Below are 14,065 nucleotides of genomic sequence, written 5' to 3'. Positions count from 1 at the left end.
GTGAACATGCGTCTCTCTAGGTCTCACCTTTTATTTGGATTTCAGAGACACATGAAGAGTAAATACACAAGAGGAGTGTGAAACAGAATATGTATATGAGGTTATTTTTTCACTTGTCTGTGTTAGGACAGGACTTTTATTATCGGTAGCAAGTGAAACAGGCTTATGTAAAGACCGTGCTTTAAATCTTAGATGTAAGGATTTAGGGGTAAGGTCCAATAGCTGTGAAGTTTCTGGTACCAATATCAACTTTCACTCTCCTTTGCCCAAACATATGTATATTTTCATCCAGAAAAGGAGGAGTTTTTCACATCAGTTAATGACTGAAATGGAATATTTAATCTGAGCTTCTGTTCACAAATACCACAAGTTTACAAAGTGACTGTTGCACAGCACAAAGTTAGTACAGCACAGTAAAATACAGGTAGATCATAGAGAATGCTAGAAGGCGACTTCAGCTTACCAGTGTTCTATCTCCATTGTCCTTTGATTGCACAGCTTTCAAACACATAAAAGATAGTGACAGCCCTAGAGAGAGTTGAGACTTGAAATTAAACACACCTAGATGATAACTAGTGAGATTACAACCATGTTCTGTATGACCCCTAGAGGAAGATTTGGAAGGAATAAATGAGAACTAGTGGAAGATATTTCAGCTCAGATGTGATAGATTAAAATAATAGTAGTTAATATGTCATTTAATTCTCTAATGAGACTACAATAAGGAAATGGAGAATCAGAGAGTCAAGGGTCTTATCCAAGGTCACAGCATGTGTGTGTTGCAGTCAGGATATAGAAGTTTGCCAGATTAAAAGCACAAGTTCCTCCTATTACTGTAGGCTGCTCTCCTGATTTTCTGGTCCTCAGCATGGGTTAACCAAGGATTGGTTGACCACTGGTTAGCAGTGTAAGGGTTTTATATGTCAAGTCCATGTATATACAAATTGCCTAAAAATCCCCTTTACTCTGAGATGCTACATTTCTCCGACCAAAGCACACTGCTTGAATTTCCTTTCAAATGCTTACTATTTTGTTGAGGCAAAACCCTACAGCAACATTTTCTAGCCTCTCCTGACTCTCCTATGTGAGAAGCAGGATTCCAATTTTTAAAGGTTCATTATGGTGCAAGAGTAGTCTTAGATATCAGGAATAGAGGACCCTGCAAGGAAGATCCAACACCCTAAGGGACTCACCTATAAAGATGTCTAAAGCCAGGAGGATCATACAAATCTTTCTTCATAAACCAAAATGCCCATTCACATAAAAGAAACTAGAATGAAGACATAAACAGTATATGTCATGTAATTTAAGACAGGCAAGATTACATGTACTATATTCATTCATTTTTATGACAGAGATAAATGACCATAAAAGTTTACCATGGCAAGAAAAGATAAGAGGAAAATAAATCCAACCATGGATTTCTTTAGGAAGAGCAATTGCTTTCCCGCTGCATCTGGCAGAATCAAAAGCCTGGTGCAACTGAGAGGACAGGCAAGTTCATGAAGAGGTGCTAGCATCACAGGCAATGGGGAGAAAAACAGTTTACATTAAGAAAGCATAAAAATACATTCGTGCCTATTATGCTTTGTTCAAAACTTCAACACACATTCTAATGAAGGAAGATAATCGATTTAAAGGTATGAAAGGAAGAAGTATGATCACATGGAAATGAAAAAGGCATTGAGATCGTGAGATGGGATTCAGGCCCTACTTAGTGGCCTTGGACATGTCCCTTTGCATTCCAGAATAAAAGGGGTAAACTCTCAAATGACACAAATCTAAGTTTTACTTAGAATATATTACTTTGATCTCTTACATTAGATATATAGACATTACTTTGATATCTACTAAAACATTGTAAAACGTTGAATCTATGTCAACCTAAGTGGCCTGAATATGCTACATATGATACATATTTCCACAACAAGTCCATTTCGGTTGATTCTAATGTCTTTACTACTGTCAGTACTGCTGTGCTGAACATATGCATGCATATACCTTTATGGTAGAATGATTTATATTCCTTTAGGATTATATCCAACATGGGATTGCTGGGTTGAGTGGTAATTCCATTTGGAAATTGTCACACTGCTTTCCACAATGGCTAAACTGATTTACATTTCCAGCAGCCGTGTATAAGCATTCTCTTTTCTCTGCAATCTCACCAACATCTGTTATTGTTTGACTTTTTGATAACAGTCATTCTGACTGGTGTGAAATGGTATCTCATTGTCACTCTGATTTGCATTTCTCTAATGATCAGTGATGTTGAGCATGTTTGTATATACTTGTTGACCACATGTATGCTTTCTTTTGAAAAGTGTCTGCTTATGTCTTTTGCCCATTTTTTTATGGGTTTTTTTTTTTTTTTTTTTTTTTTTTGTTAGTAAGTTTAAGTTCCTTATAAATTCTGGATATTAGACCTTTGTTGCATGAATAGTTTGCAAATATTTTCTGCCATTCTGTAGGTTGTCTGTTTGCTAATAATTTCTTCTGCTGTGCAGAAGATCTCTATTTTGTCAGTTTTTGTTTTTGTTGCAATTACTTCTGGCATATTCATCATGAAATCTTTGCCAAGTCCTATGTCCACAGCGATATGTCCTAGGTTATCCTTCCAGGATTTTTACAGTTTTAGGTTTTACATTTAAGTCTTTAATCCTTCTGGTGTTAATTTTTTACATGATGTAAGGAAGGGGTATAGTTTCAATCTTCTGCATATTGGCTAGCCAGTTATCCCAGCAACATTTACTGAATAAGAAGTACTTTCCCCCATTGCTTCCTTTTGTCAACTTTGTCAAAAATTAGATGGTTGTAAGTGTGTGGTTTTATTTCTAGGATCTCTATTCTGTTCCACTGGTATGCGTGTCTGTTTTGTACCAGTACCATGCTGTTTTGGTTACTATAGCCTGTAGCATAATTTGAAGTCAGGTAATGCAATGTCTCCAGCTTTGTCTTTTCAGCTTAGCCTTGTCTATTCAGGCTTTTTGATTCCATAGGAGTTTTAATATTTTTTCTAATTCTGTGAAGAATATCATTGGTAATTTGATAGGAATGGCATTAAATCTGTAAATTGCTTTGGAGGGTATAACCATTTTAACAATACTGATTCTTCCTATCTGTGAGCATAAAATATTTTTCCATTTCTTTGTGTCATCTCTGATTTCTTTGAACAGTTTTTTTAATTCTCATTGTAGAGATCTTTCACCTCCCTGGTTAGCTGTTTTCCTGGTTGTTTTATTCTTTCTGCGGCTATTGTGATGTTTTCTCGGTTTGACTCTCAGCTTGGATGATGTTAGTGTACAGAAATGCCACTGATTTTTGTACATTGATTTTGTATCCTGAAATTTCACCGAAGTTATTTATCAGATCAAGGAGCTTTTGGGCACAGACTATGGGATTTTCTAGGTATAGAACCATATAGACTACAAAGATAGATAGTTTGACATCCTCTCTGCCTATTTGAATGCTTTTTACTTCTCTTGCTGACTGTTCTGGCTAGGACTTCCACTACTATGTAGAATAGGAGTGGTGAAAGAGGGCATCCTTGTCTTCTTCCAGTTTACCAGGGGAATGCTTTCATCATTCAGTATGATGCTGGCTATAGGCTTGTCATAAATGGCTCTTATTATTTTGAGGTATGTTCCTTTGATGTCTAGTTTGTTGAGGGTTTTTAACATGAACAGATGCTGAATTTTATTAAAAGACTTCTCTGCACCTATTGAGATGATCATGTGGTTTTTGTCTTTAGCTCTGCTTATGTGATGAATCACATGTATTGATTTGCATATGTTGAATCAACCTTGCATCCCAGGGATAACGTCTTCTTGATCATAGTGGATTAGCTTTTTGATGTGCTACTGGATTTGGTTTGCTAGTATTTTCCTGAGGATTTTTGCACCTATGTTCATCAAGGATACTGACCTGACATTTTCTTTTTTCATTGTGACTCTGCCAGGTTTTGGTATTAGGATGATGCTGACCTCACAGAATGAGTTAAGGTGGAGTCCCTCCTCCTCAACTGTTTGGAAATGAAACTGCCATGTTATTCTAAACACACTAATTTTAATATTCAAACTTGTGATTATTACATCAAAATTCAACATCTATCACTCATTACTGATTGATGTTACCTGCATCTTAAATATTTTTATGAAAAGAGATTCACTCAAGCTAGTTGTTTATAAAATATTTTTATTGTTTTTTTTTTCCCCGAGCCATACATCCTTAAAATCATCCCTTACCCAAAGAATGCAGCTCATTTTCATTTGATAAAGGGTGGGAAATTCTGGTGGCACCCAGGCTACTACTACCTCCAAATTTCATCTCTGTTGAATCCTCCTTCAAGAGCTTGAGGGTCCTGACAATGTCTCATGTGTCCCCATCTTGAGGGATTTATTAGAGACTGCTGCACCATCATCTGTCACAGTCCTAAGCGATTTTTAAGGCAGGATAAAGCAATGGGCTTCATTCAGGTCAGAGAAAGATCCAGGATTAACAAAAGCATAATCAAGTGGCATAACCAGCTGACGGCAAGGCATTAACAGATTCAGGGCATTTGGAACACTGAAAGGGGGAAGTGTGTCTAAATTTAGTTTAATAGAAATTTCTGTAGTATACTAATCTCCTTTTTAAAAAAAATTTCTGAAAATCACAGAATATGCCTTTTAGATATTTAAGTGGATATTATTTATTTACTGGAAGACTCATTTTCCCTATGCCTTAAAAATGATCATGAATATTAGGGAATCACTAATTTCCTAATTGTAATAATGGCATTTTAATGTGTTGAGGACAAAAAGGACTCTTTTATATTCACAGGCAGATTGTTTTAGATGCAATGATATGATAAGCAAGGATTACCTTCAAAATAAAGAAATTCAGCCATGAGTTTGAAATGGTTGGAATTGGGAGATGGAAACAAGAGGGTTCACTATGTTTTGCTCCTTGCTTTTTCATCTGTTTAAATTTTTTCATGACCCAGCTCATGTTTTTTTTTTTTTTTTTTTTTTTTTGGAACATGATTTCTCTTTATATAGGTACACATCCTGATTCTTTCCTCTATTGTTTCTGGGTTTGGGATCATAATTAGAAAAGCTTCCATTAAATCAAAACTACTTTCAAATTTCTTCAATGGTTTCTTCTAGTGATTTTTATGATTTCATTCATTAACATTCAAATCTTTATTCCACTGGAAACTTTTCCTGGTCCTGCCAATGTGAATTATGGATCCCAGATGTGAATTATGGATCCAGTCTTTTTTCCAAGAGGACTATCCATCTTTCCCAAAACCTTTTATTGAATTACCTAATTTTTTTACTGATTTGAAATCTACTTATATCTTATGTTAAACTATTAATCTGTTTCTTCATTAATCAGTAATACACTGTTTTAAATATCAAAGATTTTTAAATTTTTTAAATATATATTAGGGCTAGTTTTCCTTATTATCCTTCCTTATATTTTCTTGGGCTATACTTAACTTTTTTCCATAAATTTATAATAGGCTTGTCTCACTAAAAATAGTATCTTTTGTATAAGTATCACATTACATTTATAGTTTAACTTAGAGAAAGCTGACTCCTTTATGATGTTAAGTCTTTTCAATCATAAAAAGAACATCGTATGCTTTTCTGTTTCTTATGTCTTCTTCCAGGAAAAATTATACATGTGGTATATTTATTTTTTAAATAGAAAAATTATATCATTTATACCTAGGAATTTTATCTTTGTTTACCGCTACTGCAAATGAGATCTTTCCTTACATGATATCTTCTAATTAGTGGCTGTTTGCATCTATGTAGGCTATTTCCATATGCTAATATTTCTGTATGTTAAAATGAACACGTTTATTGTTTGTCGTGTTGTTTCAATTGCTCCTGTAAAGTTTTCTAGGTATATAATCATATCATCCAATAACAGTAATTATTTTACTACCTCTTTCCCAATGTCCATACTCATGCTTGTGACTCATTTCCAATCTCTCCTCTCAAAGAAGCCCCAAATGATATATGATATACTCAAGTCCTACCCTCACCCCACTACCTGCTGCCACCTCTCCCCTCACTCCTGAAACAGCTCAGGTCTTCAGTTTCCCTCTTCATTTTAGGCTCCTGATAACACTTTCTGGTTAGCTCTGAATGAAAACATATTTTTGTTTTGTTTTATCCATCACTTCTACGTATTTTGTAGCAAGAGCTTTTCAAGTTTCGCAGTTCGTCTGATTTCTCTGGGAAGGTTCTGTGTATTGATTTCTTCTGCATATACAACGTTTATTCAGAAACCAGAGGGAGGATTCTCTGCTGGGTTTGTGACTCCATTTTCACTCCCTACCCTCTTTTATTCTGTGGGCCCACTTCAAGCTGAAATCTATGGAATGGCGAAAGGTTATAGTTCATTTTACCAACTGGGATTAAGGCTCAATATGAAATGAGTTGCCCAAAGGCAGGCACACTTCATATTAGCATGATGAAACACAGTGAACAGGTCAATCCATCTCTCTAAGATAGGCTTTGAGATGAGCTCTTCTGCTACTCTGACATGGTTCTCTTTAGGTTGGTGCAAACGTAATTGTAGTTTTTGCCATTAAAATAACACAAAAAGCTATTAACTAGCATTCTTTATACCATACGTTTAAGTCCTCAGAGTTTGATTAAAATATCAGAATAAGTGTTTTCTTTAGTCTGCACAACATCTAGGAAACCATATGGCGTTATTGCTGACAGGATTTTAACACAGGCCCTTTGTAACTTCTAGGAGACCTTAGAAATCAATCACAAGCACAGAACAGAGAAATATTTCTAAAGAATAAGGGTAGTGGCCAGGTGCGGTGGCTCACACCTGTAATCCCAGCACTTTGGGAGGCCAAGGCAGGTAGATCAAGAGGTCAGGAGATCGAGACCATCCTGGCTAACATGGTGAAACTCCGCCTCTACTAAAAATACAAAAAATGAGCCAGGCGTGGCGGCGGGCACCTATAGTCCCAGCTGCTTGGAATGCTGAGGCAGGAGAATGGTGTGAACCTGGGAGGCAGAGCTTGCAGTGAGCCAAGATCATGCCACTGTACTCCAGCCTGGGTGACAGAGCGAGACTTCGTCTCAAAAAAAAAAATAAAAATAAAAGGGTAAGGGTAAAATACACAAAAATCATGAAAAAGTCAGAAAGACAAATTAATCTGGCTAAAGAACAATAAGATAACACAAGACAATAACTGGTTATCAGAAAACAACAAATATTCAGCAATTAGTTCCAGCTAACCTAACCACAGGAATCCAGGTAACCAAAAGGTCAAGGGGGGGATATCCCGCTCCTCTAGAGTCCCATAGATTTTTCAGTTCACAACTGAGTCTTAGGGTATTGCTTTAGGAAGTTTTAGCTTAAAGACCCTGAATTCATAGTTTTGCTACTGGGTAAATCCTACATACACGACAAAACACAGTGAAAGGGTTGGAAGGCTGAGAAAAATCTGGCCATTTCTTCAAATATGGTAAGAGAACGTGAGACAAATAAAATAGCTCATCCTCTGAATTTAAATGGGTCAACATGACCAATTCAACACCAACTTAGGGAGGGGAAACAAGAAAAATAATAAATCCATAGCAGATGGATCCTGAATACCAGAGGAACCCAAGTTCTCTAGAGATAATGTTGCCATGTGTATGACCATATGTTCTTCTTCTGAGAGTGTGGTAGCCAGAACTATTTTCTTCTTGCACAGAGATCACCAGCAAACGTGACAAGGAAGTGCACTCCAATGCACCTCGGGAATGTAAACCGGTGCATCTATTCCAGAATGCAAACTTGCAATACAGGTCAAAACTTAACAAGTAAACCTTTTGATATAGCAAAATGACTCCTGAGTGTTAGCTCTAAAAACACAGATAGATGGTCAAAGATATATGTAAAGTGTTCATCGTGACACTATTTATAACTAATACTGATCTAAGCATTCACCATGAGATGACTGGCTGAATAAATGATGGCACATGTCATCAATGATATATTATGTAACACAGAAAATGGTTGATGCACTGAACTAATAGAGCTGCCCTTGTTCAAGGAGGCACGTGGTCTTTTCTGGGAGCTCAAGCTCATGATATTTCACAGTATCAAAATCAAGCACTACTGGACAGCCAAGAAGGGCTAGTGCTCAATAGTGGTGCCACATGGCAGTAAGGCTGAGGGCAGGGCAGGGATGGCACCGGGAGATTGGTGGATGGTAAGGCTCTTCTCTGCTTGAAAGCAGATTTCACCAAATTCCTTTCTAGACTGTACACACTTGTGGTAGTTGGGGTTCGGGAGCTGGCAAACTAGGCACAGGAGAGAATATCCCTGGAGGGTGATATTGAAATTCCTGTCAATCTGGCAAGTATACATTTCAGTTGGATTTAATTTAGTTTGGAAAAATATAAGCTGTGACTGCTTGTTTCCTTCACCTTGAATGTTATGCAACAGTTCATGCTGCTTGCACAGAAGTCTAATAGTATCTTTACCAAATGACTGACGGTGACGCAATCATAGTTTTACATAGAGAGGAATATTTAAGAGAATTTTGGCTTTTCCTCCCCCATGTCTTTCTGTATTTGATTTTTTTTTTTTTTTTTTTTTTTTTTTTTTTTTTTTTTTTTTTTGAGAAGGAGTCTCACTCTGACGCCTAACCGGAGTGCAGTGGCACGATCTCAGCTCACTGCAACCTCTACCTCCTGGGTTCAAGTGATTCCCCTGCCTCAGCCTCCCAAGTAGCTGGGAACTGCAGGCACGCACCACCATGCCCGGCTAGTTTTTTGTATTTTAGTAGAGATGGAGTTTCACCATGTTGGCCAGGATGGTCTCAATCTCCTGACCTCGTGAGCCACCTGCCTTGGTCCCCAAAGTGCTGGGATTACAGGCACGAACCATCGCGCCTGGCCTGTATTTGATTTTTAGATAATTTGCATATTCTACATCTTTAGGGAAAGAACAAAAACTAAAAGCAAAAAATGAATAAACATCTTACTTCCCTTCAAGGTTAGAAACATCTGTACTTGTGACCTTCACAGAACAGGAGTTCAGGTATAATTTAGTCCAACTCTTTTGCATAAGCAGAAACAAAGTCAGATAATTTGTTAAATGGCCTGCCCAACATCATTTTTCTCTACCTCATTTAATCTCTTATTTCCTTTTCTCCTCTCTTAGTTGTATATTACTCATCAACTTCAGCTCATGGAATTTTATCTCTTGATATTACATCCAATTTTCTTAGTTTATCTAAAGTCTAGAATTCAGAACCATCCCAATATAAACATATTCACACAGATTTTAAAAAATACTTTCCAAGGGTTTTCTTCTGGCTCTCTCCCACTCACCACAACATGCCAGATATCGAGATACCCATCCATCTGCCACTCTATCTCTGTCATGTAATCCAAAAGTTAGAGCAGCCTGGAAAGCTACCTCGTATGAAGCTGATATCAAAAGCAGTAATCACTGACAATATGGCTTGGGCCATTTTATGAGTCAGAAATTCAGAGGCAAAAGGTGCCATGCTCTTGACAAGACAACTGAAGCCTGGAGGCCTTAAGATGTTGACCAAAGTGACAGGTGACTGTCTGCATCTGGACTTGAAGCCAGGACTGCAAAGTCTTCCTATCCAGGACTCCTTCTACTACCATATGTAATATTCATCTTTCAGTTCTTCTAAAATTAGCAGGATCACCTCAGGGAGTACCCAGGTAATTATATGTAAGGTTGACAACAAAATCCTAAAAGACCAGCTACAGGAAAAAATTAGGAATGAATAAGAACAAGCACACAGACAAAAGGAATGCAGAAAGTGAGTATGCCATCTAAATCTTAGCCTGTTTTCTAGTTCCCAGAGATTTAATGCCAGTCCGATTTTACTAATTCCCTTCAACCAACATCATGACAATAGAGCAAATGAGACGACAAGCAGAATTTAGTAGGTACAACACAGGCCAAGTCGTCAGGGAGACCTGGGTTACAACCCTAGCATTTTCTGCTTCTGTAAAACTAAGAGACAGTTTAAATATTCCTCGGTCCATTCCAAGGTTAGTATTCTAGAAGGCTATCTGGGAGGCAATGATATGGTTTCAGTGATGAAGTTACACACTAGGGCATGTCTAATGAAGTTGCTAATAGAAGAATTATTAAGACAAGAGACTAAAAATGTTGCTTTGCATTCCTCAGGATATATTTTGAACACATGAGTGGGACTGGCCACTACTCTGATTGGACCTTGTATAGAAATGCATTTGATGCCAGGCACAGTGGCTCACACCTGTAATCCCAGCAGTTTGGGAGGCCAACATGGGCAGATCATGAGGTCAGGAGTTTGAGACCAGCCTGACCAACATGGTAAACCCTGTCTCTACTAAAAATACAAAAATTAGCCAGGCATACTGGCATGCACCTGTAATCCCAGCTACTCAGGGGGCTGAGGCAGAAGAATCGCTTGAACCCGGAGGTGGAGTTTGCAGTGAGCCGAGATCACACCACTGCACTCCAGCCTGGGCGACAGAGTAAGACTCTGTCTCAAAAAAAAAAAAAAAAAAAAAAAAAGAAGGAAAGAAATGCATTTGAGCTCATGCTCAAGCTGAAGGTGCAAAGCCAGCTACTAATTCTGCTGAAGAAAGCAGACTATATATATGTCTGTTAGCAATCAATCTATCCAGCCCTGAGTGCCCAGTTTTCATAGCCCATGTGACCTCTCCAGTACCCTGTGGTGTGAGGGAGCTGATTCTTAAAGAGGAAATGTCAGCCCTTGACAGTATGAAGGTTCCAACACTGGACTTAGTACATCCTCCAAAAGTGCATCCTTTATCTTTAAGAGGCAATGAGGCTTCTGCATGTTGAGTCTTTAAAGTTACTCTAAAATAAGAACAAGTCCCAGAAAGTGATGCAAGGTAAGAGGGTTACGGATATGCTATGCATGTGGACAGCAATTTTGGTTTTAGCGTCCACAAAAAATGGGCTATGAAAAACTGAAAAAAGGAAGGGATAATCCAAACCCATGTGATATGGTTTGGCTGCGTCCCCACCCAAATCTCATGTTGAATTGTAGTTTCCATAATCCTCATGTGTCATGGGAGGGACCCAGTAGGAGGTAATGGAATCATGTGGGCAGTTCCTCCATGCTGTTTTCATGACAGTGAGTGAGTTTTCATGAGATCTGATGGTTTTAGAAGGGGCTTTTCCCCCTTTGCTTGACACTTCTCCTTCCTGCTGCCCTGTGAAGAAGGTGCCTTTCTTCCCCTTCAATTTTTGCTAGGCCTGTAAGTTTCCTGAGGCCTCCCTAGCCATGTGGAAATTTAAGTCAATTAAACCTGTTCTTTTCATAAATTACCCCATCTCAGATATTTATTCATAGCAGTATGAGAATGGACTAATATACCATGAGAGTAAAGTGATGATTTGTCTGATGTAATACATCCAGGCATACATACTTTCTCTTTGGCTCTGTTTATAAAACTGTTTTCTTCACAGTCAATTAGCTTTAAGGCACAAACATAAATCTGAAATATTCATTACAAAATACAAATGTAATAGTAATCTGTATTTAAAATATCCTTGAGTTATAAAGCCAGATTTTAAAAATGTTCTCTTTAAAAAAGGAAAAAAAAAAGTCTGCCTCTGAATTTCAGTAGTGTGGACCTCCATGAGTCCTCCAGTTGCCCCCAATTTGAACAGACTTCAGAACTGGAAAGGACTTGGGTATTACAGAGGGCCTTCACTGAAGGGATGAAAAAGGAGAGGCTTGGGGAAGTTGTGATTGGTATCAGCTTGCAGAACAACTCAGACAACAACACAGCCTGAACTAGAACTATCAGGTCTGCCTTCTTTTGGTCTACTGTTTTCCCCGCATGATGTAAAGATGTCTTTTAAAAATGCAACATCAGTATAAAAAGGCCTCTATGACTTACTAAGGTCAGATCTAAGAAACGACCCCAACATTCCCTAGCCTATTTTCTTCAGATAAAATACATCCTCCAATTTCAGAGACATCAAGATTTTTTTCACAATGTTTCCATTTAAAAAAAATCTGGATAGATTTTTCTGTGCCTATTCCTGCCAAGAAGTAATCCACTCCTAGCTCTCTGCATAATAGCTAGCGTGACTGAAAAAAAGAGGTTGTGATTATGTAATGGCCATCCGACCCACTACCACCCAGGAGCATCAATACAAAAAGGGCTTTTTATAGAGAAGGTCAGAAGGCCCCAGGCGAGCACAGAGGGAGTGCAGATACCTCCTGGTTACCTCCTCAAAGCTGCCATCTGAGGAGTATATTGAGATCTAAGCAATTGCATTTGTTTCCCTGAGATTATGTGACACCGAAAACCTTACTGACTCAGGGAAAATAATCCAATTACTCCTTATGTGTGCAGAGCAGAGAAGCTAGGTAAAGTTTCTAACCCCCTGGAAATAAAAATCTTCAATATTTGCTGACACCTCAGGCATCTCCTCCACTGTGCATCAAGCAAAGGCTAGCTTGTGGGATCCCGAGTTCCTCTCTCATGCTTCCACATGTGCCTGTCATCCTAAGAAGGTAGAGGGGTCGCATTTTACTTTGAGAAAATGAAAATATCTTGATAAGATGTTGTGCTAAGAGACACCAACAAACACTCCAGAATTTTCACCCACTGAACAAAGCCACAAAAAGCAGCCAGGGGAGAGAATGGGATGACATTTCTTATTGACTGTTTTCTAATTATTTTCTTCTTTTGTATTGCCTCCAGTAACTTTTGCAGTGCCTCTTTCCCCTCTAGTGATCTCTTGCTAGTTTTATATTCTTTCCTAATTATTTATTCATGTCTAGTGAAAATGCTCTAATTTTCACTAGATTTCTTCAAATTTCAACATTGTGACTGCTGTGCAAGTTATCACCTAAGTGTGCTGCTGCCTCCCCTACTCCATTCCCTACAGAAAAAATAAAAATAAAACTAAAACTCTAGTCTGTAAGCCCCCACTTGTGAAGGTTTTAGTAGGCTCTGTAAATGTGAAGTTTGGTATTTAATTCAATTATTTAAATTCTCCAGAGCAATACCTTAAAGAAATCACCATTCCCATTTTACAGGTACATGGAAAATTTAGAAAGAATAATGGTTTCTCTCACTTTATTTAGAGGTCAATATGTTTATTTCCAACATTCACACCCTCAACTTAAAACTATTCACACTCTCAAATATTTGCTTGTTTTTCCCTGTTTTCAGCTCCACTATTGCAGTGGAAGGGGGAAAATAATGACATTTTATAAATTGAATTCTGAAAACTAAATGACAATCCTGTTAGCAGCTTCAGGTACATGAAGCCTGGTATATAGCAAATCCAGCGATCTGAGTATTACAAAAGGCAATTATAGTAGTTGCTTTTACAATAGAACAGTTAAGAAGTCCCCCAGAGAAAAAGAGCTAACACTTATTAGCAATAAAAAACAGGCAAGCAACACCAGACTCCTGGTATATTCTAAGCTTTGCTCTCTCTCTCTCTCTCCTGTTCCGCCATTGTGATGGTGCGCTTGCTTCCGGTTCACCTCCCGCCATGGTTTTAAGTTTCCTAAGGCCCCCCCAGACAAGCTTCCTGGACACACTGCGGAACTGTGAGTCAATGAAGCCTTTTTTTTTTTTTTTTCCTGAGACAGAGTCTTGCTCTTTCACCCAGGCTAGAGTGCAGTGGAGTGATCTCGGCTCACTGCAAGCTCTGCCTCCCGGGTTCACGCCATTCTCCTGCCTCAGCCTCCCGAGTAACTGGAACTACAGGCGCCCGCCACCACGTCCGGCTAATTTTTGTGTTTTTAGTAGAAACGGGGTTTCACCATGTTAGCCAGGATGGTCGCGATCTCCTGACTTCATGATCCGCCTGCCACGGCCTCCCAAAGTGCTGTGATTACAGGCTTGAGCCACCGTGTCCAGCCAATTAAGCCTCTTTTCTTCATAAATTACCAGTCTCAGGTACTTCTTTATAGCAGTATAAGAATAGACTAATACAGACAATTGGTCTCCAATTTCCTTAACAGGATTTTTTGTTTCTGAATAATATGAATGTTTCCAACTAGCAAAAAGAGAGAAGCACT

General features: G+C 38.3%; 1 protein-coding gene across 3 annotated transcripts in view; it reads right to left on the bottom strand.

Moving 5' to 3' along the window:
• The window catches only part of SH3GL2 (SH3 domain containing GRB2 like 2, endophilin A1), a 235,433-nt gene that overhangs the window by 113,518 nt on the left and 107,850 nt on the right, over positions 1–14,065 (bottom strand). The window contains exon 1 of one of the 3 annotated variants that reach the window (XM_030920227.1): positions 464–513. The exons of the other annotated variants lie outside the window; for them this stretch is intronic. Within the exon in view, the coding sequence (XP_030776087.1) occupies positions 464–511 (48 nt within the window). The 5' untranslated portion in view covers positions 512–513. Of the gene's footprint in view, positions 1–463; positions 514–14,065 lie in introns of those variants that run through there. 3 annotated transcript variants of the gene reach the window in all.

The sequence above is a fragment of the Rhinopithecus roxellana genome, chromosome 16, assembly GCF_007565055.1.
Source record: "Rhinopithecus roxellana isolate Shanxi Qingling chromosome 16, ASM756505v1, whole genome shotgun sequence".
Lineage (NCBI taxonomy): Eukaryota > Metazoa > Chordata > Mammalia > Primates > Cercopithecidae > Rhinopithecus > Rhinopithecus roxellana.
This window is presented reverse-complemented; position numbering and strand designations above follow the sequence as displayed.